The sequence below is a fragment of the Dunckerocampus dactyliophorus genome, chromosome 4 (genome assembly GCF_027744805.1).
Source record: "Dunckerocampus dactyliophorus isolate RoL2022-P2 chromosome 4, RoL_Ddac_1.1, whole genome shotgun sequence".
Classification (NCBI taxonomy): domain Eukaryota; kingdom Metazoa; phylum Chordata; class Actinopteri; order Syngnathiformes; family Syngnathidae; genus Dunckerocampus; species Dunckerocampus dactyliophorus.
In genome coordinates this window covers 7,622,830-7,649,607 of record NC_072822.1, presented here as the reverse complement: position 1 = coordinate 7,649,607, position 26,778 = coordinate 7,622,830, and the positions used below count along the sequence as shown (strand labels likewise).

Sequence of the window (26,778 nt, the reverse complement as noted above, 5' to 3'; positions counted from 1 at the left end):
CATGACAGGAAGAGGAAGTGGGAGAGTGTGGAGGAGTGTAGTGTGCAGAAGGTTATGCATTTCGGGAAACCCATGCACACACATAGTTCATTTCCAAATGGGAAAATTGTAAACCGTTCATGGTGTTCCATTTGTAAACTTTTTGTGTTCCTTATGTTGTGGTATAGTTGCTTAGATATTTGAGCTGTCACAAAAGAAAAAGATATTTAAGTCAAAGTGAAAGTTATGCTTGAAATGTATATTTTAACAAAAAGCTCGTTTTCTCCTTTTTCTCGTCGGCTATTGATATTTTCCTGAAACTTACCTGTTCTACTGCTGATTACTAAAGAACGGAAAAAGGGAGAAACAAAAGTTTTTTTTCTAATGGAAGAAAAAAAGTCAAAGTTTTCTTTTGGTTGTTTCTTTTATGTTCATATAGCCATAGAACACAATGTTTGGTGTGCCTTGAAAGATCAGTCAAAATTTTCTAAAATCACCGGTACTGAAGGGGTTGTTGTTTGAAAAATGGCTGGGATTGAATGAGTTCACACTTCGCGGAAATTCGCTTATTGTGGAACCAATTAACCGCGATAAACGAGGGATGACGATACTTTCTTATTTCTTCAAGGTTGGCAGGTCTGTTATTGTCTTTATTCATGCTTAATGAATGCTGGCGCCAGCAACTCATACGGTGGGTTTGTACAGATGAATACATATGATCAGCTTGTCAATAGTATTTCATATCCGGGGGAGGGTGATGTGAAAAAAAGTCTGTCCCCCTGGAGGAACATGACAGAAAATAACTGAGAAACACTGCTTAAGAGTGACATTGCCAAATACTATAAATTCTGTAATTATACTTGGGGTGTTATCTAAACCATAAAGAGGCTGGGGAGAGAGAGGATGTTGTTTGAAAAATGTGAAAACTCATATACACTACCAGTCAAAAGTTTGGACACACTTCCTCATGCTATTAAATGAGAAAGTGTGTCCAAACCTTTGAGTGGTAGTGTATATCAACATATTTTTTTCACTTTAATAATGGTTTGGAGTGCATGAGAAAGCGGAAGTGTTGTAATAGGGGAAAGGAGCAAACCGATCAGCTAGCATTAACAGCGCCGATGAGTTCATTACAAACAACAGAAGGGCAAGTACAAAGACTAAAACACCATGTAGCAACATTTTAAAGCGCATACAGAGGTAGATGAAGCTGCTGGATGATGACCACTCACGATGCTTCAATACAGCTACTGCTATCTTGTGGAGTTAATCAAATCTATATCGCACCGGTGCTTATTTGATTTTGTGAACCGCACATTCAGTGACTAGAGGAGACTTAACAGTATTGAGACATTCATTGGAACATTTTAAACAATGAACATGTGAACTCATAGTCGGGAATCAAAACTGCAAATCACTGCACATCCTCAGTGAGCCAGTACACATCCATACATTGAAACCCAGGACACTTGTTCTGATAACTTATGGTATTCAGTATGACATTAAATTTAACTAAAAAAAGAGTGTAGTTATGATTGCTAAAACTCTTTCTTTCATTCATTTCGTATGGCTGTCCAAGTGCTACTTGTGGTGAACAATGTCAAATATTTGGGTCAAATGATTAGGAATGATTTACAGTATGTGATGACGATGATGTGCAGCGCCAGCGTGGTAAACTGTATGGACAAGCCAAGATGCTGCCAGGCAAATTTCATATGTGCATAGATGAGGTTAAAATAGCCCTTTTTAGAGGCTACTGTACGCCAGCTCATTTCTGGTGAAGTTTACAAAACGAAAAAGCTTCAGGTGGCATTTAGTGACGCATTCAAAACCTTGCTCAAGCTGCTAGGATGGACAAGTGCCAGTGTTTGCAACTAGCAACCTTCCCAGCGTTTACTCTGTGTTGTAATGGCCTTGATTGATCCTGCACAATTCCTCTTGTTTTTGGAAATATCAAAACAGATGCCTGTATTTCTTTTAATCACCGGGTACAGCAATGTTTATATCTGTAGTGCATTTTTTTTATATTGAAATGGACCAATATAGTTGTGTGAAAAAGTGTTTGCCCCCTTCCTGATTTCTTATGCATGTTTGTCACACTTGTCATACATTTGCAAAGTAACTAACAACTTAAAATTGGTCTTATTCGCCGATGATACCACCGCTTTCTGTTCTGGTGAAAGCACACAAGAACTCATTAAAAAGGTTAAGGATGAAATGGTCATATTAAAGTCATGGTTTGACAAGAATAGATTATCTCTGAATTTAAGTAAAGTGTTATTTGGTAATAGTAGAAAGGACACGTACGACCAAATACAAATTAATGGAACGGATATTGAAAAAGTGGAAGAATATAAATTCCTTGGGGTTATAATAGATGAAAAAATGAGTTGGAAATCTCATATTAAATATATACAACAAAAGGTGGCGAGAAATATCTCTATATTGAATAAAGCAAAATATCTTCTTGATCAAAAATCACTCCACACTCTGTACTGTTCCTTAGTATTACCATATCTAACGTATTGTGTGGAGATATGGGGAAATAATTACAAAAGCAATCTTCACTCACTCACTGTACTGCAAAAAAGATCTGTGAGGATAATTCATAATGCCAAGTATAGAGAACATACAAACCCTTTATTTTTAAAATCACAGATATTAAAATTCGCAGATTTAGTACACTTTCAAACCGCTAGAATAATGTATAAAGTTAATAATAACTCGTTACCCAAAAATCTAATCAAGTATTTCTCAATCAGAGAGGAGAAATATGATCTTAGAGGAAAATTAAACCTAAAACATTTATATGCGAGAACAACGCTGAAAACCCACAGTATTTCCGTGTGTGGAATTAAATTATGGAACGGATTGAGTAAAGAACTCAAACAATGTACAGAGATGAGCAAATTCAAAAAACAATACAAGCAGTTGATGTTTGCTAAATACAAGGCAGAAGAGTCCTGATTGTTCTGTCAGGTTTGTTATTTTATTTTATTTATTTTTTTATTTTCTATTTTATTTTATTTTATTTTATTTTATTTTTTATTTATTTAATTAAATTTTATTTTTTATTTATTTATTTTTTATTTATTTATTTATTTATTTATTTTTATAATTTTCTTTGTTGTGTTTAAAAAAAAAAAAAAAAAGGAAAGGGAAAAAAAAAAAAAAAAAAAAGCTTTGTTCTTATTTATTTATTTATTTATTTAGTATTGTCATCATTATTATCATTATTATGAATGTTCTCTCTTTTTTTGGGGGGGGAGGGTTATCTCACCGTTATCTATTATGTGTTATCCTGACTATCACTGAAAACATGACATGGAATCCAGGAAGTGAACTACATGTACTGTACTAGATGTAGAATGGATGGGGGGTAGGATTAAATAAGCTTTGCTTCTTCCTACTCCTTTTGGACATGTGGAACTGTTAAAGAATGATTCACGAGATGTATTCCATTGTAACCTTCATGTTCAAATAAACTAAACCAAACCAAACCAAACCACTTAAAATAAAGTTTATTACTGCAAAAAAGTTTATTACTAAAGAAGTGTCTGGAAGCTATTAAAGGCACTAAAAACCTTGACAGTTCCTCCACTGCCATCCTGCATGATTATTAAAAGGATTTCACCGCTCCTGCATAATTTCACCTTGTTGACCTCTCTGGCTTCCTGTCGTGTCCAACATGCACAGTCACGAACTCTAATGATTCAAGAGGCAAACGGGGTGCTGCCCTTTGACCTGCCCGGTGGTCAGCTCCATCACCCAACCACAAGTGACTCATTAAAGAGCCCTAAGTGGCTTTTGGGTTTCTGTGGCACTCATATAAAGAAGCCAGGGGAGTATATATAAGACATGTCGGCACCACCTGAAGCATCAAAATCATACTCGGAGAACTCAACCAGCCATTAAACAGCAACAAGTGAGGCTTTTGGCTGTGTGCTTATAATTCCAGTGTATAATATTTAGCACTAAACGATTCTTTTTTTGTTCCTATTTCAGCAAAGATGAGCAGAGCAGCCGTGTCCCTGTGCCTCTTTTTCCTCCTGTCTGTATGCTCAGGGTGCTACATCTCCAACTGTCCCATTGGCGGGAAAAGATCCATCATGGACGCCCCACTGCGCAAGGTGAGCTCTTAAACATGCACAATGTCTTCTGTGTGATTGACAGTGTCATACAGGCCAGTCATATCAATAAGTAGAAGAGGTTTTGTCACAAAAGCCTTTTAAGAGCTTTAGTGTTCTCTACTCTTCTTTATTTGGGGTCACCATTGTTAGTGTAAAGCAGGGGGTGTCAAATTTGCTTTCATTGAGGACGACATCGCAGGTATGGCTGCCTTGTAACTGTCAATATCCAGTACAGAATATAAATATGAATATAACCTCATGACTACAATTTTTCCGTCAAAATGAACAAAAAGTAAAAAGGTGTAGTGCATTATTGAGACACATTAATGATTGGGCGGGCCACATCTGGCCCCAGGGCCTTGAGTTTGATACCTGTGATGTCAAGGAAAGCATGATTTCTAACATTTGTGTTTGCTTCCAGTGCATGTCATGTGGCCCTGGGGACAGAGGTCGCTGTTTCGGCCCCAACATCTGCTGCAGTGAGGGCTTTGGCTGCCTTTTGGGCTCTGCAGAAACAGCCCGCTGCCTGGAGGAGAACTACCTGCTCACCCCCTGCCAGGCGGGGGGCAAACCCTGTGGATCCGAGGGTGGCCGCTGCGCCGCTTCGGGACTTTGCTGTGACGCAGGTATCCATCTTCTCAATCATTTGTTTTACTGTGGTGTATTTAATGAAATATAGTATCGTCTGTCCTTCAAGAAATGCAGAGAAGTTATCACTGTTTCGTGGTTGACTATGGCCTATTACTGTATTAGTCCAAAAATATTGAAAGACAAGTCATACAGTATGTAGCATCCTGGCCACTAGGTGTCAGTAATGTTACACTGATGAATGAGATTACATTACCTTAACACTGCATGGCGTCAGCCAAGCCATGTCCGACATAATAGAGTGAAAACAAGTTCTCTTCTCATTCTGTGTGGAAGTGGTATGTTTTTGGTTTCAAACTTTGTCCTTCTTCCCTACTCAGTTTGAAACAATTATGTAAGTTTAGAATAAATACATTCGAGGCTAACTAGATAGCTCGGTGGCTTGTTATATGCCAGGGGTGACTCTTGAGCCGCATGTGGCCCTTTGCCCGTTTTCATGCGGCTCTTACAAAGGCATAAAGCATATTGAAGTTTAGTTCATTACGATATTTGCGTGCGTGCTTTGCTTGAGTTCATTACGGTAGTTTGCGCTTTGCCTGAGTTTATTATGGTATTTTCGCTGGCGTGCGCATTGAATGAAACTAGCTTGGAGTTTCCCAGTCGCATCGCGATCTTTTGGGAAAATAATTTGTCAGATTCGCTCTCAAAATGGCAAGAAAAAATGCACAGTTAAACAAAAATATGTGGATGAACACAGGACATGCTTACCAGAGTGGGAGAGCTCATACTTTTTTGTTGAGTGCCATTCTGCCTTTTGTGTCAGGCGTCTTTATTGCATTTCAAAGCTTCAAATCTTCAGCTACACTTCAGCTCACTCCACCACAACATCGACCTGGAATTTCCGAAAGGGGCTGAACTTTGCAGTAACATAAATCTGGCTGAGCAAAGGTGTGTGAGGAGGGAATGACGTTCATGTGTATGATGTGGCGCTTTGCTGTAACACAGTAAAAAATGTGGCTCTTGATCCCTGACTGTTTGGCCACCCCTGCTTTATGCTATGAGCGGCGTCCATCTCTTATGTCCCTGCAGTGATCCAATAGCCTGTGCATCAGTGTTGCGCAATGTAAACAAGAATAATAGGAGCATAAAGGTGACTATAGGGGTGTTATTTCATGTCTACAGGGCTCTAATAATGGTTAAAAAAAAGCGTATTCAGCAGGTCATAAACAGGTTTTCTATGCTCCAACTATGGAATATACTGAATCCTACTTCGTGGAAATTCACTTATCAGTCGGGTCTGGAGCCAATTAACGGCGACAAACGAGGGCGACGACTGTATACAACAATCTTCAGTCGAAATGGGCATCTCATGATAAGGAAGTCAAACCATGTGATTTCTCCTGGCCAATCAGTAGGTTGGTTTCACAAAAGGTAAACATGAAACAACATTATTGAAATGACATTATTATTACTTTATTTTTGTATTTTTGTTGTGTGTTTTTATCAGTCTGTATGGCTGCTATATGAAAATTTGGTTTGTTTGGCTAGGACATTTAAAAAATATATATTTTTAACAGTCAGCAATTTTGGTTATTTAAAGTTTTAAAATATATAAATCATAAATCATAGAAATGATACAGTATTATATACAAATGTGAGTATCTAGTATAATATACAAATATGAGTATATAATACTGGTCAGTATTAATACTAAAATGATAAGGATTTGTGATGTGTGTGGTACAATGAATGATTATGAAAACAATTTCTAAAATGCAATTTTAAAATGTCTTTTTCTTTATTTTTTTATTTTTATTTTTAGAAAATGACTAAAGTAAAAACAATATTTTATTATACTATAATAACTTCCTGGGATTAAAATGTTGAATTTCCAAGGACAGGATTTATTTGTTCAGTATGTTTTTCAGTATATATTTATTTAAAGGGTTAAAATTTAGTAAAAGAGCTGCAGCCAAAATTCTGCCTTTACTAGGACAGTAATGCCTATTTTTTTAAATATTTATTTGATAGTTTTTACGTAATTTAGATATGCGAAGGGACAAAATATTACAAACAGTTCTCGGCATGATGCAGTGCAGCTGTAAACCATGTCAAACCTAAAAAAAAAAAAACATAGTTCAAACATAATTAAATGAAAACATATTTAAATGAAAACACAAATGAATTAAGCAATAATCGGGCTTGATTATCTTTGTCAAGACAACATCTCTGTTGCAGCCCTTGTATTGGATCTCAGTTGGTGTACCTAATGTTGTGGCTTGTGATTTTTGATTGCGTTATTCTAGCTTCATTTGTGTCAAATTAAGGGGAAACTCTCCTGTGTGTGTAAGCGATCACTCAATAACCTTGTGAACTCAAGTTACTACAGTACTCTTGTGGTGAAAAGGTTGACAGGATAAAATGGTAAAAAAAAAAAAACCTGATAAGAAGACACGGTGATAGCACTTACTCCATGGAGTACTTTTCCTCTTTCAAAGAGAGCTGCACCGCAGACCAGGCGTGTCTCATGGAGGAGGAGGCAGAAGATCAAGTGGGCATATACGAAGGCACCGACCCTGGGGACATCATCCTGAGGCTCCTTCATCTGGCCACTCGCGCCTCTCCTCATCGAGGCGCCCAATGAGTCAACGCTGAGGAAGTGCAGGGACGCATTAGAGCTTTAGTGCATAACAGTTAGCATCTGTCAGTATATTTTTATGTATGAAAACGGGGACGGTAGTAGTGAGAGTCATCCAGCTATCTTGCATGTTGAAATAAAGCTTTGAGAGTACAGTATAGAGAGATCAAAGTTTGGTCCTCGATATGTTTTTTTTTCATTGAAAAGAATGACTCAGCTCAAAGCTTATCACACCGCACTGTTACACCATGATGACATACACAAATTAACATCTTTATCCCTCATCCATCTTGCGCATGTGTTTGTGTGGTAACAACATCACAGTCCTGTTCCTTGAGTGATGATTCATGGTCACCGCGGATCCATTCGTCACCTGAACAGTAAATCCTCCAAAGTTTTATATGCAAATGTAGAAATATAAAGGCTTGGGGGTGCAGACCGGTGAACACAGCATGAAACGCTGATGAGAGATGATTGACTTACGGTAATTCAATCATGCTGTGTGACAAAGGGAGAGCTAATCTCCTTTGGTAGTGACATCATCTGAGTAAAGTTCCCCTGCAGGGAATGAAGAGCAAGGTTCACATGCAGTGCATGGCAACACAATTGCCTGTTGTAATGCGTAAAGCTTGTCTGAGAACTCCTATTACTTGTATTACTCCAAACTCAACACAGTGAACCTTCCCTCAGCAAATATGATACAGTTGGAACCTTCTTTACTCCCTGAAAATGTCACTTTATGGAGGATTTTTTGTGGCATTTACATTTCATGCTCACTGTAGGAACTAAAAATTCTGCCTATGACACAAGTTAGCTTAGCCGATTTGAAAAAGATTCTTTTGTTTCTTTTTCGAAGCTGCTGCGACTCCCCTGATGTCTTCAGGCACCTCCCAGGGGAAAACCCCTAGAATACAGTCATTGTTAAATTAAAGGTTATAAGGACATGTAATAATATTTATAATTTATTGTATATAATTCTGAAAAAAATAAAGTAAATTAGTCTGAACGGGAAAAGCACCCGAACCAAGCGCCATAGTTCCCCCATATTGTGATTTACACCATAAATATTAGTCCTACATTTATTTTATCTACATATTTAGATCCCTGGACCATGAAAACATTCCAGTTGAAATTGGATTCATAATGATATCAATATTAGTTCAGTAGTTATTCCCAAAAATTGCATTTTTCTTCTGGCTCTAGCTCCATAGGTTGTGAAGATACAACAAATCCAGATTCCAGTGTCTTGGCTATGTATAATAATAATGTATAATTGTTGTCTTCCTGTGATGAAAATTCCAAAGGTCCCCTATTTTTTCATATTCTGGATCACAGTGTTCGGAATTATTCCATTATCTGGATCAGTCTTTGATATTTTGTAGAACCTGTTGGAAACTTGTCCTGTTTTTTTTTTTGCCACCCCCAAAATGTGATCAGTTCTTCCAAATCCCATTTCCGACAATTCCTAAAAACTTCATCCAAATCCATTCAGAACTTATTTTGAACACAAACAGGTAAACGGCGGCAAATCCATAACCTCCACGATGCGCTTGTGCTTTGCGCTGCGCTTGGCGAAGGAAATAAACGCCGGCAAAAATGTAAACATTCTGGCTAGGTGTGTCAGAGAAAAAACGTCTGGCATCAATCCATGACTAAAATTTGGGTAAAGGGGACACTTCATTAAGTAGACCTATACACAAGCAACAATATGCTTATTATTGTGGCAGAATTGCACTGCATTGCACTGGCATTTCATGCAGCTAAATAGCCAAAATATAAGAAACACCTTCGGGTATAACACATCGCAGTTCCCCATTACTGCAGCAATATACAACCCTCATAATAATGATGATATTGTTACATGAATAGCTCTCTGGCAATGACAATCAAAACTGAACATTTTTTGATACGGCTCTTCTATTAGCTCTCATTCGATTGCGCAAGCACCATGTACCTAATGTTGCGGCCAGTGAGACAACAAACATGATATTGCATCAACTTTATGCGCACCCAAACTGTGTTATTTCCTAAAACAGGGAATTTGGGGGTGGTCTTCCGTGTTCCCTCATTGTGTCTTATCTCCTTCAAGTGCAGCTTCTTTAATTAGAGACACCTGAAGTTAATGATTGCAGCAGCCCCACGGTGAGAGTATAAAAGACAAGAGATAGTCTGCTACTTCACCTTCACCTGCCTGATACCATGTCCTTCTCTGGAAAGTTCCAGCTGGAGTCCCAGGAGAACTTTGAGCCTTTTATGAAGGCCATTGGTAAGGTGTTGATTCTGTTACGTGTTCAAGTGTGCTGATGTTAAGTCCCATCACTGTACTTGTGTTTTGGGTGGGGTGTTCCTAGGTCTCCCTGATGAGCTCATCCAGAAAGGCAAAGACATCAAGAGTGTCTCTGAGATCGAGGAGAACGGCAACAACTTTAAAGTGACGGTCACTACTGGCTCGAAGGTCCTCGTCAACTCTTTCACCATCGGACAGGAGGCAGAGTTGGAGACAATCACTGGAGAGAAGGTCAAGGTAAGGTTGGAAGTAAAATCTTCATGAAACTAAGGCTCAGATTAATAGGACTGTCTTAAGGACAATGCTGAATTTTTATTTACACTTGGAGGTATGTTTAACGGTTAGCGACTATTCTACTGAGAATGGTTTCTAATTCGTAACTTTTTATGTAACTGGGATTTTAAACCTTTTTGGCTTAAGACCCAAATTGCAAATTCGGTTTGACCATGAGACCCAAGTTTACTGAAAGTACTGCCATATCTGCAGGTAAACCTTTTACTAAAATTGGGAATTAACCCTTTTTTTGCCAAGCTCTTGTGCCCACTTGGTCAACATTTTGCTGGAATTGACTTGACAAAACTACTCTGCTCCTAAGTTGGTGGGAAACTGTTCTTTGCTGACACATTGGTGGTATTGGTTGGTTTTATTTAAAAAAAAAAAATGAAGTATCCAGTGAGTGTTTGACTCATGACCATTTCAATGTTTTTAATTCTAATTTCTCTACAGGCGGTGGTTCAGCGTGAAGGCAACACACTGAAAGTTTCCTTGAAGGGAATTGAGTCTGTCACAGAATTGGTCGATGGGAACACGATTGTCAATGTGAGTAATACCTTCTTTTTGGGGGGGGAGGAAGAATTCAAAAAGCAATTTCAGTGTATTAACATATCCCAATGTTGTCTTTTCAGACCATGACACTCGGTGGCATTGTGTACAAGAGGACGAGCAAACGCATGTAACAGTCTGCGCTTGGCATAATAAAAGTGTGAAAAGGCACAATTTGTCATTTTGTAATTGTCATTTTGTAATTGTAATTCAGTCTAGATGCCACTGAAGGTAGCAAGTAATGTATTTAACTGGCCAGTTAAGTGTAGTTCACTGCAAATCTCAGAATGCACTGAAATAGCTAGTGTCTCTGGCAGTCTAAGTTGTTGGCACACTGGCTTCCCCCTGCATGCCTTTTGGCCTGTCAACCTACAAATGTAGGGTTCTGGCAAGGACATTGTTTTTGAGCAGCTTTACCCCCACATTGAAGGCTTCCCTGCATAATTTTGTCACGGTGGCAATTAAGAACAATTTCAGCAATAGTGTAACAGCCAATGGAGTTCTTGACCAATAAAATTAACTACATTTCACAGCATTGTAGTCAACTTCTACATTTTAACAAAACTTGTTTTCGCTTTCATGTTCCATAGAATTTGCTGATGTGAAAAGTTCACCTGTCTTGTGTGAATCGCCATGTTTTGGCGCTGTCTATGGAAATGACAGATGCTTCTGATTGGTAAAAATTAGCCTGGCATTAGTTTGAAAATGTCAGATTTGTTTGTTTTGACACCTGAAGGATGTGTTTCTCATATCTGGACAGTGGTTCTGACCCATTTAGTGGTGTATTTTGGCCAATTGAAACACTTGCTGCTAGCACTTGAGGCTGATGCGCTTGACTAGTACTACAGCTGATGTCCAGCTACCTTTCTGATATGACACTGGGTAAAATTCAGGCTGGTATCAGATACTTTGTACAAATCAAATGTGTAGAAATTTTAAAGTATTTCAAAATCTAATGAATTATTTAGGTATACTGAAGTATGATTTACACTATAGCAAAGCTACTACACAACAGAAAAAGCAGGACAAAATCATAAAATATGTATAAATTGTGTTAAATTGTAAAATTACTATTGGAATGAAAACTAATTTGTGATCAATTCAGCTACTTTCTAATGTGTTCCTCTTAATTATATACAATACATTATCTCAATGCCGCATGGTGGCCAAGTGATTAGCATGTCGGCCACACAGTGAGGAGATTTGGAAGATCTGGGTTCGAATCTCCATCGGGCATCTGTGTGGAGTTTGCATGTTCTCCCCGTGGGTGGGTTTTCTCGGGTACTCCAGTTCCCTCCCACATTCCAAAAACATGCATGATAGGTTAATTGGCGACTCTAAATCTATAATTGTGATTGTGTGTTTGTCTATATGTGCCCTGCACATGCGATTGGCTGGCGACCAGTCCAGGGTGTACCCCGCCTCTCGCCCGAAGTCAGCTGGGATAGGCTCCAGCATACCCGCAACTCTAGTGAGAATAAGCGGCATAGAAAACGGATGGATGGACATCACCTCAAATGACTTACTGTAAGTACCAAAGTATCAATATTTTGATTTGAGTTTCGATTTTAGAGCCCTCAGGTTTGCACAGATCGGTGCAAGCTTAACTATTCCTAATTTTGTTTCTAAAGAGCTTTATGCTTTAAAAAAGTATGTTACATCGTTTTTGAGGTGCTGTATTCAGGAGAGAAGCCCTACAGTCAAATCCTACATTCATCTGAGGCGCTGAGTAATCTCCTAGCTTGTATATTACTCAAGTTAAACTGCTTGAATAGTAGCACGCGGATGTGTCAATTACACAGTTACATTTCGGACAGAGATACAAAAGAGTTGGATAGGGCATCTTTTTAATGGGAAACATGAGACAGGAGACTAGACAAGCCGGGGGGGGAGAAAAACCTAGTAATTAAACTCTCAGGTGATGTTATTTTTACTTTCTCCGATGGAAGAGATTCTTGATTCCATCCTCTACTGACTTGGGTTCGTGCATCATGGTCATGGGTCTGTCCTTCAGGGCTGCTTCTCTCATGCTGTGGTAAACATACTCATTCTGCTTGAACATCCTCAGCTCCATCTCTGTCTGCATGCGCATGGACTGCAGGCATAAAGAGTATAGAGACGTGTCCAAATGCTGTTCATTTTATTCTGTAGTATGCAGAGTAGTGCATGTTATTTAGCAAAATTCCAGTGGCAACACAAATGTTTGTGTAACCACCAGTGGTTAAAGCCCAGCAGCATTGAAATATATTTTAGAAGTACTGCACTCCAAACATTTTGTACATTTCCTGGAACATCACAAGGTTTCTCTGAGAAGATATCAAAAGCTACAGATTAGGCTCCTGAAACTGTTTTTTTTTTACCTCCAAGTCCTTGGTGATGGGATGCGTGGGACCGTGTGTGATCATGAGAATAGCGTAGGCCTTGCAGATCATCCCGTGGCCAACCTCGATCAGGCCGGCTTGCCAGTGGGTGACTCCTGCTCGCATGGCGGCCATCCCGAGAGTGGGGTTGTTTGGGTGGTACAGCTTCCTGTCAGACAATAACAAGATTGCATTTATTGCTTGTTTGTTCTTGCAAGAAAAATGAGACGTTTCCACCAAGGATTCAGTTGGTACACATTAAATAGTGTCTGTGCGTGAGGGTGTACACACTCTCACTGTGGAAACGCAAGCCTGTAGCATAGTGAACTGAACCAAAGCTAAAAAGATGTTGTTCTTCTTACATGTAGCCCTCCACCATTTTGCGTGCGTAGTCTGCAGCATCTTCAAAGTACTGCAGGTAGGCCTGCACTTCACTCATGGTGCTCCACATCCTCAGCAGGTAGATGTGAGTGTCGGCAAGAACAGGCTCTGTCTTCTCTATGCACGCTCTGCAGATTTTCACCACCTGAGGGAAATCACAATAGGTGAAAAAGTGCATTAAAAGGTGACGGGAACATGAAATCGCAAAGAAAGAGACTCATGTGATCATTTACCTCGTGGTAGTCGCCCTTTAATCGGGCCTCGTCCATCTTGTCCAGCATCTGAAAGCAATAATCTGTTGCCTCCTTCACCTGTTCCTCTGAAGGCTGAGAGAATCCAGAAAAGGAGAGCTTTATTGCAATTTATTGATCATCATAGTTTAATACACAGTAGTACGTATAGTAATCCCTCATTTATCATGGTTAATTGGTTCTGAAACTGACTGTGGTAAATGAATTTCCATGAAGTAGACTCCTTATTTATAAATAACTAGAGTATAGAAAACCTGTTTACGACCTTGTAAATACGGTTTTATAGAGTAATAGTAAATGAGCCGTTTAAGGCATTAATAAGATGTGCTTGTGTGTGTTGCTGTTAATGTGTTTTCCGGTGCTAGGGGAGCTGAGTGAGGAGCGGACAGGAAGTGACGTCGAGGGTTCAGAGTTGTGTTTTAGCTTGACAGCTGGGTGCAAGAATGAAAGTGCCTCCCGTCCTTATTTCATTCAGAACCTGCACGACGTCAGCGGCTACATTAACAAGCGGTTGTAAACACACTCATACAGCCTGAGTTGCGCAAAAAACAGCCGCACTAGCATGCTCTGCTAAACTAAGCTAACCGACCTTCTTACACGCTCCGTAAGAGAGGAGTTTCAACATTTTTTTGCCAACTTTTGCCAGCGCAGACAGATAGGCTCTGCTGAATCAGAGTCAAAATAACCCAGTTTTAAATAGAGCTCTTATCGGTCATCGGATTAAAAAAAAAAAAAAAGCAGATGCCGATATGTGTCAAAATGCTGAATGTCGGCCAATAATATCGGCTGACTATCGCTAAATCTCTACTACATATTACCACCACGTCTTTGAACACGTCTCTGAATGGTTTATATTTGTATTTTACTTCATTTAGCCATTTTAATACCTAAAGATGCTTAATTTAGGTATAAACTAAGTCAAATTTGCTTCAAGATGCATTTTAATGACAAATAATAATAGGCCGTATTCGACCATGAAACAGCATGACTTATTAAGTCATATATTTTTGAAAAACAGTGACAGAGTGAAGCTGCGAAATTCGAAGTGCGGTGTGACGAGGGAAACGTACACTCTATCAATAGCTCTTTAAGGGAAGGGCATTGACCGGGCCCATAAAGACAAAGACTTGATTATTTCTTATCTTAAGACCTTTGACCTACTGAAGGTGCCTCGTCCTGATAGCACACTATATTCCATCATCTTATTAAAGCAACAAATTTCTAGCTATTGATGCTTGCTTTGCATTCCTAATACGTATTTTAGTACTTCTTTAGTCGACACCTGTCTGGATTCTGTCTAACAGCTCGTTGTATGCGCTCCCTGATTTCTGCCTGTGTAAACCAGGAAAAATAATCTGAGCAACCTGAATAACTCCTAGCAACTTGTGAAAATTAGCATTTGAATCTTTTGAGCTAAATAGTTACTGGATTCAGTGCCTCAACAGATGGCACCATCTTTCTGTCTTGGTGATATGTCTTTTTATAGTTACCGAATAGAGTTTCAGTTGCAAAATTATTGTTTTAAAATAACTGTTGCTGTTTATTGGATTCATTTTTGTAGTGTGTATTTGTTTAGGACTTCCTGTTCAAACCGAAAACGAAAGTTTTTTTCATTTATTTCCAAATTAAAAAATCACCGAGTGGTTTGCAGTAAAAATAGATAAAGAAACTATGTGGTAGTTTCTATAATTAGCAGTTTAGAGACATGTGTGGATGGATACAGAACATAAAAACTTCCATTACGTAGAATTATCTTTTGCTTTAAATAGCCTCTATGGCTCCTCTTCTCATGTTTCCCTTATCAGACACGTCTCGGCTAAACGTAGCGCCAAACAATTCAACCCAGCTTGCCTCCTATCAGAGAAGGTACTACAACACTTTCATGACGCAAAGACAAACGAGAGGCCAACCTTGACGCCTTCCTGCTCCCTCCCTCCCATCTTGAGGTCGTCTTTGATGCGTCTCGTGCAGTGTTCGCACGTGCAGTCGAAGAAGTACTGCGTCTTCAGCAGTCTCTGTCTCTCCTCGGACAGGTTTAGGAAGTCCACATAGGAGACGGTCAGCTCCTCACCCTCTGCGATTTTACCCAACGAACGCAGTTCAATCCTGAGGACAGGGCAAGAAGCACTGTCAGTCTACTGATTTGCTCACATTTGAGGTTTTTGCCTTGCATATTTATTATTGGAGTGATGATTAAACTGTAATCCATGCTGTGTTTTTTTTAGTCCAATCAGTAATGGTAAAGGATGAAGGGGAAGGAGTACTGTAACAAGAATATTCACATTTAGCAAAACGTGTCCTTATGACAACTGTCCTCACAAAGTCACAATTTATTTCCCCATCTTAAGGTTAAAAGTAGCAATAAGGAACACTTCTTTGTTTTCTTCCCTTTAAATCACTGTGGTGAACATACATGTAGTGAAGCTATAAAAACATTGCCTAACATCATACATACAGTAATGTACATAGCAGTATTGTAGTTTACTTAGATTTTTCTTCGCTTTTTTACTTTCAATTTTGTGTACAGTAATCCCTCGTTTATTGTGGTTAATTGGTTCCAGATCCAAGCGTGATCAGTGAAGTTCCACAAAGAATATTTTCATAGTGGGGGCATAAACAACCTGTTTACAACCTTCTAAATATAGTGTTCCCTTGCTACATTGCTGTTTTGCGAAATTTTGCACACTTTTTTTTTTAACAGCGTATGTATTTAACAGTGTATGTATTTAACAGCGCATTGTGTTCTGCGACCTTGTGGTGTATTAGAGCAGTGGTCCAAACCCCGGGCCGTGGGTCATTTGGTACCGGGCCGCACAGAAAGAAAAAACAATTTCCATTATTTCATTTTTTTTATGTTTTATTTTGAAAAGTGGCCGGATTCCCTCTGTTAAATCCGTCTCACTTGACGCATGTCCATTGTGCGTGTGCTAACTTTATCTCATGCCGCACAGATACACTACTCTTGTATTTTTACCATTTTTCTTTCACCTCATATTTGGTCTCAAATGCTGATACTATGTAGGAATGCATAAAGGTAGGTTTTGATGACTTATTGAGTGCTAATGTGCACATTTGTCTCAAGTTAATTCATGCTAGCGCACTGCCTTTTACCACACACGTCAAACAGGATGTAATAATCTCTCTGGAAAAACTTGGCTGGAACTTGAACTGGTGGATGGTGGGTCGGCATTCATTTTGTGCTTTTAATTTGATGTTATTCATGTCTTAGTTTTAAACAATACATAATAAATAAGATAAATTTAATCGCTATAATGTACGAAACCCCGCCCCTTGTGGGAACACAAGCCGGTCCGTGGGTCAAAAAAGGTTGGGGACCACTGTATTAGAGCAATCTGTGGGTGCTCTGTTATATGTGTCTGTTATTGTATTTACTACTGCTACCAGTAGAGGGTATTGAATACTCATGTGAGAGTTGAGTGTGTGGCTCCACCTAGTCTCAGCATGTGTTTACGTGCATGTACGAGCATATTAGGAACCAACAGTAGGCAATAGCCACAAAAAGACAACTGAGAAAGACGGAACACAAATGCCCCCAAAAAGAAAATCATATTCTGCAGATTACAAGCTGCAGGTAGTGAAATATGCAGCCGAAAACGGTCATCGAGCTGCAGAAAGAAAGGAGTGAACGAGAAACTTCTTTCCCCCCCAAAAATGTGACTAACAGGCAAGTGCGGCTTATACATTGTTTTTTCCTCTTCATTGTGCATTTTTGGCTGGTGCAACTAACACCACGGAGTGTCTCACAGTCCTGAAAATACAGTACATTTTTTTGGTCAGTGATTAAACAAAGACACACACTGCACTCACACTGTACACACAAAGTGACAGAGCAGCTTCTGTGTGGATGATTAAACAGTTTAGAAAGGCAGATTAAGTTGAATCATGTGAGAATAAAGAGGAAAAAATAGGTGTACTGTGATGGTTTGAGTGTTTAAAGCAGCAGGATGTTTGGATGGGACATACAGGTGGGATGGTGTGCTCAAGCATTGACTGTGATCTCAGTGCCATTTTTAATAGACAACACACACGCACGAGGCTTATCTTTAGAGGTAACGCACCTACGTTGAGAATGATACAAAGTATTCACAGCTGATTGACTGAAAGACAAACAGGAAGCAGTTTTACGCACAAACACACACACTTAACACAACATCACATACAACAACAACAAATGTCCAGGTAGGTGTGATAGACGTGACCGAGGCACTAACACGCATGACTTACTTGCCGTGGTTGAGGATGACAGTGCAGTTGGGCCAGCAGTTGTGATTGACGAGACACAGATTAGGGAACAGGCCCACCCCCACGGCCTGAAGACCCCGCTGGTCGCTAACAGTGAAGCCGTTGCAGTTAATCTACGAGACGGATTTTGAAAAGTGAAAATACTCAGTTTATAACATACAATAAGGACAAAAAAGTGCCTCTGTGTCTGAACAACAACAGAAATAGAGTCGGTGTGTATTTGATTGTGGTATCTAACTCTTCTACCCCGAACGTGCTGCACGAAAAAGGGGTAAAAGTGCGACAAAACTGACCTACCTACCGTATCTGACAAATGTGAAATTTCCCACACAGCACAATGCGCTCTATGAAACTCCTTCTGTAACATTAGGGTGTTTATAACGACCATGAAATTTGAGCAAGCGCATTAGCAAGACTGGATAAAAAACATGGCCGCCACCGGTCAAAATGTCTTTGCGGGGGTGGCACTTAGCAACTAATTAGCAATAAGCCACAAATGCCAAAATTAGGACACCACACCTCATTTGTGTTTTCACATGACTGTAAATCCATTTATGAATTCGGTCCTGACCATTGGGTTCAGTCCGTCATGCACTGAATTGTTGTTCTTGGCATTCATTCACATTATCACCAAGCTAACAACACTGATGTCACACTCACTGAGATGCTTGGTTTCCTCTTGTGTGCTTGTTGTTGATCATTAACATTTATAGTACACCGAGGGTCGGCTGTTATCAGCTATTAAGCTTTAATATCACAACATCTGATTCCCAGCTGCTCTCTCAAACGCTCAAAGATTCTTGTCCTATAAACCTAGGATGACTCATACAGCTGACTCAACAGTTGAATACAACCCAGCTGAGGTCAAAGTACATGTTACTTGTCATTGTCAAGGCTCGTTTTCCTTTATTAATGGGTCTTCTAAAAGTTTTTCTCCAATGTCTAAGAAACTATTGTGATAAACAATGCAAGTCAAATTAATTTTTAAAGCTGATACAACATTCGAAACAAGATGGCCGACTGAGTTGACATACATATAGTATGTACAACATACAGTGGAACTTGGTTTGCGTCATTAATTCGTTCCAGAAGGTCCAACTCGAACCAAAACAGACATTAACCGAATCAATTTTTCCCATAAGAACTAATGTAAATCCAATTAATTGTAAATCATTCTAGAAAGCCAAAAAAGCTATCACAAAACACGTTGTCAGACTTTTACAATTATAGCTTGACGTGATTCTTGACATGACTGAAAACAGGGGGTTGGTGGTGGTTGATCTTGCTGCCGCATTGTGTCTTTGGTAACAGTCACGTCTTCAATGAAGGTAAAAGTAACCTTAAATGTTCATTTCGTTTGTCATGTATATGCATTGACAATTGTTTTATGCATGAAAAGGTATTTTAAAACTATAAAAACATGTTTTGTGTTCACGTTTTTGAGAGTTAACCGCTGATGGCATCATATGCGGGCGATGTATCTTCCGGTTCCGGCTGCCATTTTGTTTAGCTAGCTAATAGGACGCTAACAAGGAAGGACGTTTTGTGGTAAAAATAAAATATACATTAAGAACACAGTTGGACTCACACAGTCAGGGGTGGATTGGCCATCAGGAGTAACTGAATGGTTTTACTCTCATTTATTTATTCAAGGCTCCAGAATATAAAGGGGTATTACTCAATATAGTGGTGTTATTGCATGATTGTATGTACATCAATGAGCCGAGTTGGCGCTGTATATGCACGCAGACTGTTGTACGCCAGTCTGGACCGAAAAGTCCATGGTCAAATTTTTGTCCCAGTCTACCCCTGCAAGCAGTGTTTTAACAACATGACAAGATATTGTATGCTAACTCCAAAATGCACACAAAACAAAGCAAAAGTGTGGTGGAAATTTTCAACCGAAAAACGCACTAACCGGGTGCGGACGCTAACCGAGGTTCCACTGTATTCCTTTTACGTCGTTCTTGTTCAGTTCACTATCAGTGATGATTATCCTAGCAAGAATCTAAAGGTAATTGTGGCACATTCTTCCAGGGATTACAGTCTTAAACTCTGTGAAGTACCCTATTCATTTTAAAATCTAATGCTAAGGATTATTTCTAGGATTATTCTACGTACAGTACCAATAAAAAAAGTATGGAGACGCTTTCTCATGTTTATAAAAGAGGTGTATGCAAACTTTTCACTAGAATTGGGTTAAAGTTTTTAAGTCATAGCCACGACAAACTGAGGTCTGAGGTTGAATCTATACCACTTAGTTATTTTTGCTTTGACACAATTCCAAATTTTTAACCGATCTCTTTTCTCTGCTACTGCTTTTCTCTGATATTTTCTTTTCATGGTACCTTGAATAGAAAGTGGTTTGATGGCTCTATCTGCACAGGGAAAAGTGTGCTGCAGTGATTAATCCAGCTAAGGGCTCTGCCTAACAAGTCAATTCACTCAAGATTTTCCAGCAGGAAGATGCTTTGTGTAAGTACGATACTGTGTAGTGTATGCCTGAAATTGTTTCTTAATGTTTAAAGCTCAATTTCAAATAATTTTGATAACTACAAGAGGCATATTACAGGGTTTAGAGCATCAAAAATGGTCATTTTTAAAGCTTTTCTTCCATTATTTATGTTTTTTCATCGTTTACAGTGATTTAGCACTCATCAGACAATCGTTACTATTTTAAAACTATCCCAAATTTTACTATGAACGTTTTAGCTTTGAAAGTTGAAAGAAGCAAACAAACGCACCAGTCCAAAGACGTGTGAGATGACGTCACTGGTGTGCTGCTTGCTGTTACGAGGCCAGTAGTCCAGGAAGTTGTGGACGTCCACTTTGAACTCCTTCAGCTCGTCCTCCTGCATGTCCTCAATGTGGTCCTCCAGCTCGTCCAGCGTGGTCAGCTGCATGTCTGACACCACGCTGCCATCCTTGTCCAAACGCCACATGATGCGAGCCACCAAGCTGCACGTGAGACGAGGACATTTGACTCATTTTAAGTGCACACACAGGAGAAGCAATGAAGACAAAACAAATTTATTCAGAATTCTCTTTATCGTCATCATCAACACAAAAGAGAGAGCTGGTTTAAAAATTAAAAATGAGCCATTTACCCATTTAGTCTAACAGAGCTTATGATCGATTAGTAATGCCTGAAGGAAGTGGGAACTGTCGGACAAAGTGGTGGGAAACTCAATTCCTTTTACTGACTCGAGTTCATATGAGTCAATTCACTTGAGTCAACCGTCACTGAGCACATGCGCAGAAACCCGAGTGAATCCGACATTTATTGTTATACGGATGTTTGTGCCACATAGAAATGTGCAACTTTCTAAATTGCACTGTTACACATTATTTAATTGGATTCTAATTTGTGAATTTATCCAGAATAACCTGTGCTGCTTGTTGAATGAAGGAGAGCATGTTAAACTAGCTGACTATTGGTCATGATTTTTTAAATTACTATTTTGCTGAGACAAAATGCTTAGAACAACAACTTTTCCAATGACTTACATTGCATATTGCAGTATTTGTCTTATTTTCCGCAAACTGTCTATTTGGGAAATGCATTCAGTGGCATTACAGAAAAAGAAGCACAATGTGTCCATTCTAGGGCTGTGAAATGAATTCACATGTTTTGAGTGAATTTTCTAGGATTTCCGGGCGTACTTAAATGCAGCAATTTGTACTTCCGCATTAAGAGTTACAAAGTGAGTGATAAGAATGTCCACTTGTTGTTTTTCTTTCTTTTCTTTGAATTTCTGTTTACTAAGACCATACATACAGCATAATAAAGACGTTTGTGTCATGTTCCGAGTGTCCTTGAATGCGTCTCGCGGTCTGTCTTGTGACGATGAGGAAGTGTCATTGCAATGACTAATGGACGTCAGACGTGTTTGTTTGGAGTTGGAGAAACATATATGGTGTTGGAATTGCACTGCTGTTGATGTGTTCAGGTAAGAATAAAGTTAGAAAGAGCGTCAGAGACTCTGTGTGATTCTGTGGGGAGCTATACTGTCCCGCCGTCTGTCAGTCATAGACATCAAGCTCTGAGCTGTATGTCAACGTCGTCAACATGGACAACTACTACACTAAATTGCTGAAAAGTGGTATAATATGGGCCCTTTAATATTTCTTCTTTTCTGGGTGTAACATTTATGGACCAAAGTAAAGCCGCAGCATGCATGTTCTTTCACTCACCGAATGTTCTCATTGGGCGCTTTGCCGTAGGTTTTGATGGCAGCGCATTCTTGCTTGTGTTCGGCCCAGCCGCCTCGCTGACAGGTGCGGTCGCAATAGTGAGCAAACTTGCACTGGCCGCATCTCTGGAGTTTGTCTTGTCTGCGGAAACAGCTGTGGCAAATGCGCTCTGCAAGGCTGCAAAATATAGTAGCCATGATATTGTCATTCGTTTCACTTCTTGCCGTAATATGAAAATATACAGCACATAAGCTAAAGTAATAGCATTCATTTATTACAACAAACATAAGTCAAAACGCCTGTTGCCAGGAAATTGCCTAATTCATGAATCAATGAAAATTAACACATTTTCAGCCCTCACGCAAAGTATAGAAACCCTGGTCTCCATCCATCCATCCATTTCCTATGCCGTTTATCCTCATTAGGGTCGCGGGGGTATGCTGGAGCCTATCCCAGCTGACTTTGGGCGAGAGGCGGGGTAAATACTGGACTGGTTGCCAGCCAATCGCAGGGCACATATAGACAACAACAACCATTCACAACCCTGGTGTCCAGAAAAATGATTTAAAAAAATGAGTTTGCCTTTTATCCATTTAACAATATGTTTATTATTGTGGTTATAGTTTGCAGCTGTATTGCACTATATACTGACCAGTATGTTAAGGTTTTTTTCAAGATGTCTACATACTTTTGTCATCATTCCAGAAATCTGTCATAGCTGAATTTGGCTTATAAAATACACTTGCATTATTAAATTACAATAAAAGATACTTATAAATAGCATATGTTTTAGCATTAAAAACGATCTTGTCAGAGCCAATCAAGGTAGATTTACCGGACACTTCTGTCCCATCCCCCCTTGTCCTTACCTGTCAAAGACAACAGCTGCCATACTGGACTCAGAAAAAATGACATCTCCGGCCCAAAACTCCTTGTTAGCCTTCAGGCCCCTCCCCTTTCCAGGTGAGTCAAATACTGCCACACACTCCATGGCTGCGACACTGCTTCTTCTTTGGCACTGCTTTCTAAGTCGTGCTTCCTGGGATGCTGCTGGACAAGCTGGGTCCAGCGGAGGAGGGCGAGAGGAGTGTCTCACTGGTGGCGGGCAAGCTAAATACTCAGTTAGGGGCTGGGTCGGTTCAGAATCCCACAGACCAATCCAGTTCCTCTGGGGTCCTCTAGAAAGACAACTGCACAGTGCATAGCTAAGCTACTTAAAATAGCCATCAGGTTTTTGAGCTAGACCACTAAGGTACATAACATGGGTTGGGGTCTATTCTCTGACAAACGTGATGTGTCTCATGAGGACAAATTGTCCCGAGACCCAAGCAGTGATCGGTTCAGGAATTATCTGAAACAAACTCTTATCGTTCACTGTGGCCCTTTAATGGGACTTTGTCGGTGTGGGTGTCAACTTAGCAGGCAGCAAAATCCCCCACAGCACCAATGAGTTTGGTAGGTGCCCAGTCTCACAGGGTTATTTCTGTCCCTCACTTGTTTCTGCCTGTCAGGAGTATGTGGGGATGTTGGACAGCTGCGAGAGGATTGTCACACACAGGGTAGACCTGCCCCCCACCTTGTTCTGGTGCTTTCTAACACACACAGGTCAGTCAGCAACTGTTGTCCCCCACTCTCGGAGATGTTAATAATTTGCATGTTCCTTACAAATGGGGCATCATTCAAAATGATAATAAACAGGCTTTCTGATTTATTGGCAAGATGCATTGTTAAAACAGAGAAACATTTACAGACCTTTGGGAATATGTTTACCTCAGAAGATGTACCTGAGCAGTTGCTAGAAATAGTGCCGAGAAGTACAGTACTCGATTTTACTAATGGATAACTGATCACATAGAGCCATAGCGAGTTGCCATTAAGGGTACCATCAGGGATTCTGGGCCCCGTGAAAACAAATCATATTGCCCCCCACCAGAATGTATTTAAACATCATATTGAGATCACAACTGAAAGAAGTCGAGGTGTGCCCCCGAGGCAAAGTCATTGTCCAAAAGAACCTTCATCAGTTTTGTTGCGGATTCCCTGCACGGATTCAGATGATACTGGACGCCTGTCAACCTCCGAATAGTCTCCTGCATCTCTGTGTCCATTGGACCTGGAAGATGAGGAGAGGATATCTTGTGATTCTATTTGCATTCTGTAATCTTGTTCTCCTTTCACTTTGCAGTGAACCTGAACGTGTTGAAGTTTTCTGTACCTGGTGAGTAGCTGAGCACTTTGACACTGGGATTCTCAGCCGCCAGCACCCTGAACATCATCTCCCTGGCTGCTTTGGCACTGCAGTACAGCACCCAGGAAGGCAGCGCCTGCAGTGCAAACGTCGAGGAGCAGTTGACCACGCTCCACCGCAGGCCCGATATGGGCGGAAATGCCTGCAAGACGCCTGCGGTCAGCACCAGCGTGGAGCTAACGTTGAGGGCCAGGTAGGAGTTCACCTGGTCGAGGTCAGTGAAGCTCTCAAACGGGGAGATGTCACCCAAAGAGGCTGGTAAAGAGACGGATGGTAAGTGTTAAACATGTTTTATATGTTGAGAAGAATGCTTGGGATTTTTGATAGGCAACCAGCAGACGGTGCAAAAGATTTCAACTTTTTGCTGCCCAAATGGGCTGCAGAATAAATAAAAAAGGAACAAAATGTTTCAAATTAGTTCTTGCAACTTGTGCATGGTTTCAGCTTGTAAATATTGCAATACTGTAATACACCGTCTACAAAAACCGGCCCAAAAGCAAGTGGAGTGTTTTGTGTGACTGTCAGTATACTGCCGTCACATGCTGACATGCTCATTTACATTCTCGAGCATGACAAGCCTGGAGATTCTACATTTAGTCATAGTTAACTTGTGCTTTTCAATGTGGAGATGTTAAGGTCAATGTTTGTCGCTCAAGTATTTTTTTTCTTTTTTACACACATTACACACTTTTATTACTTTCTTATTTACTACCATCTGAAACGAATAATGAACAAATACATAAATTAAACAGTGATTGTTTTTTTTCTACTGAGTGTTTCTTTTTTTAATGTTTTTTTAATACATTTCTATTTTATATCTTAAAAGAATACTGTAACTACTTAGAATAAAGAAAAGTAATTTAGGAAAATGACACACTTTCACACCCATTTGTATTGTAATGTAATAAACAAAATGTAAAGAAATAATCGAGGAAAAGGCTTCTTGAGACGTCATCTGTACTTCTGTGAAGAAGGTGTCGGACGTTTCGCTCCTCATCCGAAGAGCTTCATCAGCAAACTGATAAGTGCTGGTAGCTTAGGCCTTAAATACAGTAAGAGTGGGCGGAATTGGTGTGCCAACACCCTCCTCCTATTGGTTCGTTACACTAAGCCTGGGCGGAGTAGTGGTATAATCCTATCCTGTTATTAACACCTCCGATAAAAGGGAAGTGTCGCTCCCTGAATTGGGTATGAACGACTCTGATACTGGCTTGTTTAGCATCTATTGTTCCGGCTCGGCCCTGCCTTCACCTCATTTGCAAGACTAAGAGCTGTGGGTTTTGGTCTCAGTAACCTGCTGAACACAGGGTCCAAATTAAACCTCAAACCACCATTCCGATTCAATGATGGGTTCTGTTGTTTGACAAAAATAGCTTCCTTTACTCCTCTTTCAAACCATCTGTTTTCTTTGGCCAAAATCTTTACCTCGCTGTCCTGAAAGGAGTGATTGGTAGCTTTCAGGTGTAGATGTACTGCTGATTGAGGACCACTAGAATTGTCCCTGCGATGTTGATAAAGCCTTTTTTGGAGCATTTGCTTAGTTTCCCCAATGTAGTGCTCTTTGCATTCCTCATCTTTACAGTGGATGGAATAGACCACATTGCTCTGTTTCTGGTTAGGAGCCTTGTCTTAGGAGCCTTGTCTTTAGGTCCTAACCAGAAACAGAGCAATGTGGTCTATTCCATCCACTGTAAAGATGAGGAATGCAAAGAGCACTACATTGGGGAAACTAAGCAAATGCTCCAAAAAAGGCTTTATCAACATCGCAGGGACAATTCTAGTGGTCCTCAATCAGCAGTACATCTACACCTGAAAGCTACCAATCACTCCTTTCAGGACAGCGAGGTAAAGATTTTGGCCAAAGAAAACAGATGGTTTGAAAGAGGAGTAAAGGAAGCTATTAGGAGCCTTGTCTTAGGAGCCTTGTCTTTAGGTCCTAACCAGAAACAGAGCAATGTGGTCTATTCCATCCACTGTAAAGATGAGGAATGCAAAGAGCACTACATTGGGGAAACTAAGCAAATGCTCCAAAAAAGGCTTTATCAACATCGCAGGGACAATTCTAGTGGTCCTCAATCAGCAGTACATCTACACCTGAAAGCTACCAATCACTCCTTTCAGGACAGCGAGGTAAAGATTTTGGCCAAAGAAAACAGATGGTTTGAAAGAGGAGTAAAGGAAGCTCCATTCCATTCCATTTTCCTCCGCTTATCCGGGTCCGGGTCGCGGGGGCAGCAGTCTCAGTAGGGAAGCCCAGACTTCCCGGTCCCCGACCACCTCCTCCAGCTCCACCGGGAGGACACCGAGGCGTTCCCAGGCCAGCTGTGAGACATAATCCCTCCAGCGTGTCCTAGGTCTTCCCCGGGGCCTTCTCCCGGCTGGGCATGCCCAAAACACCTCACCAGGGAGGCGTCCGGGAGGCATCCGGACTAGATGCCCGAGCCACCTCAGCTGGCTCCTCTCGATGTGAAGGAGCAGCGGCTCTACTCTGAGCTCCTCTCGGATAACCGAGCTCCTCACCCTGTCTCTTAGGGTGAGTCCCGCTACCCTACGAAGAAAACTCATTTCAGCCGCTTGTATCCGCGATCTCGTTCTTTCGGTCATGACCCAAAGCTCATGACCATAGGTGAGGGTGGG

The 26,778-nt window shown here is 40.3% G+C and overlaps 5 protein-coding genes across 12 annotated transcripts in view; 3 read left to right on the top strand and 2 right to left on the bottom strand.

Annotated features, from left to right (window-relative positions):
• The first annotated feature begins 3,806 nt into the window (after positions 1-3,806).
• On the top strand, positions 3,807-7,486 carry LOC129179665 (isotocin-neurophysin IT 1-like). The gene is made up of 4 exons (XM_054773170.1): positions 3,807-3,904; positions 3,985-4,109; positions 4,531-4,735; positions 7,196-7,486. The coding sequence occupies exons 2-4, from the start codon at positions 3,990-3,992 to the stop codon at positions 7,339-7,341; spliced, it is 471 nt and encodes a 156-aa protein (XP_054629145.1). The 5' UTR covers positions 3,807-3,904; positions 3,985-3,989; the 3' UTR covers positions 7,342-7,486.
• A 1,800-nt stretch (positions 7,487-9,286) lies between these two features.
• On the top strand, positions 9,287-10,826 carry LOC129179667 (fatty acid-binding protein, liver-type-like). The gene is made up of 4 exons (XM_054773171.1): positions 9,287-9,601; positions 9,687-9,859; positions 10,349-10,441; positions 10,528-10,826. The coding sequence occupies exons 1-4, from the start codon at positions 9,535-9,537 to the stop codon at positions 10,576-10,578; spliced, it is 384 nt and encodes a 127-aa protein (XP_054629146.1). The 5' UTR covers positions 9,287-9,534; the 3' UTR covers positions 10,579-10,826.
• A 1,462-nt stretch (positions 10,827-12,288) lies between these two features.
• smyd1b (SET and MYND domain containing 1b) lies at positions 12,289-23,066 on the bottom strand. 2 transcript variants are annotated; one of them, XM_054774190.1, is made up of 10 exons: positions 22,763-23,066; positions 21,894-22,070; positions 20,444-20,657; positions 17,682-17,812; positions 17,516-17,554; positions 15,347-15,542; positions 13,419-13,511; positions 13,167-13,330; positions 12,805-12,973; positions 12,289-12,539 (listed from the first exon to the last, which is right to left on the bottom strand). In XM_054774190.1, exons 1-10 carry the CDS (start codon positions 22,882-22,884, stop codon positions 12,375-12,377), a joined length of 1,470 nt encoding a protein of 489 aa, XP_054630165.1. In that variant the 5' UTR covers positions 22,885-23,066; the 3' UTR covers positions 12,289-12,374. The 2 variants fall into 2 exon arrangements, with proteins under 2 accessions (XP_054630165.1, XP_054630163.1); XM_054774188.1 differs by lacking the exon at positions 17,516-17,554 and having other exon boundaries at positions 22,763-23,010.
• lzts3b (leucine zipper, putative tumor suppressor family member 3b) overlaps positions 21,546-26,778 on the top strand; it is a 24,279-nt gene continuing 19,046 nt past the window's right edge. For 6 of the 7 annotated variants that reach the window (XM_054774187.1, XM_054774182.1, XM_054774186.1 and 3 more), the window contains exons 1-2: positions 21,560-21,649; positions 24,079-24,414. The gene's annotated coding sequence lies outside the window, so the exon portion shown is untranslated. Of the gene's footprint in view, positions 21,650-24,078; positions 24,415-26,778 lie in introns of all 7 variants that reach the window. The other variant, XM_054774180.1, reaches the window with a different exon arrangement.
• sprb (sepiapterin reductase b) overlaps positions 23,648-26,778 on the bottom strand; it is a 6,443-nt gene continuing 3,312 nt past the window's right edge. Inside the window, exons 3-4 of the mRNA XM_054774191.1 lie at positions 24,109-24,396; positions 23,648-24,006 (exon numbers count right to left, since the gene is read on the bottom strand). Of these exons, the coding sequence (XP_054630166.1) occupies positions 23,852-24,006; positions 24,109-24,396 (443 nt within the window). The 3' untranslated portion in view covers positions 23,648-23,851. The remainder of the gene's footprint in view (positions 24,007-24,108; positions 24,397-26,778) is intronic.

Excerpts from the sequence above, each read along its gene's own strand:
- LOC129179665 (XM_054773170.1), top strand. The coding sequence starts at position 3,990 with ATGAGCAGAGCAGCCGTGTCCCTGTGCCTCTTTTTCCTCCTGTCTGTA. Across the intron at positions 4,110-4,530 it reads TGGACGCCCCACTGCGCAAG|TGCATGTCATGTGGCCCTGG; the intron begins GTGAGCTCTTAA and ends GTTTGCTTCCAG. Across the intron at positions 4,736-7,195 it reads GGGACTTTGCTGTGACGCAG|AGAGCTGCACCGCAGACCAG; the intron begins GTATCCATCTTC and ends CCTCTTTCAAAG.
- LOC129179667 (XM_054773171.1), top strand. The coding sequence starts at position 9,535 with ATGTCCTTCTCTGGAAAGTTCCAGCTGGAGTCCCAGGAGAACTTTGAG. Across the intron at positions 9,602-9,686 it reads GCCTTTTATGAAGGCCATTG|GTCTCCCTGATGAGCTCATC; the intron begins GTAAGGTGTTGA and ends GGGTGTTCCTAG. Across the intron at positions 10,442-10,527 it reads ATGGGAACACGATTGTCAAT|ACCATGACACTCGGTGGCAT; the intron begins GTGAGTAATACC and ends TTGTCTTTTCAG.
- smyd1b (XM_054774190.1), bottom strand. The coding sequence starts at position 22,884 with ATGGAGTGTGTGGCAGTATTTGACTCACCTGGAAAGGGGAGGGGCCTG. Across the intron at positions 15,543-17,515 it reads TTGTATCATTCTCAACGTAG|GATTGAACTGCGTTCGTTGG; the intron begins GTGCGTTACCTC and ends CCCTGTCCTCAG. Across the intron at positions 12,540-12,804 it reads CCATCACCAAGGACTTGGAG|TCCATGCGCATGCAGACAGA; the intron begins GTAAAAAAAAAA and ends TTATGCCTGCAG.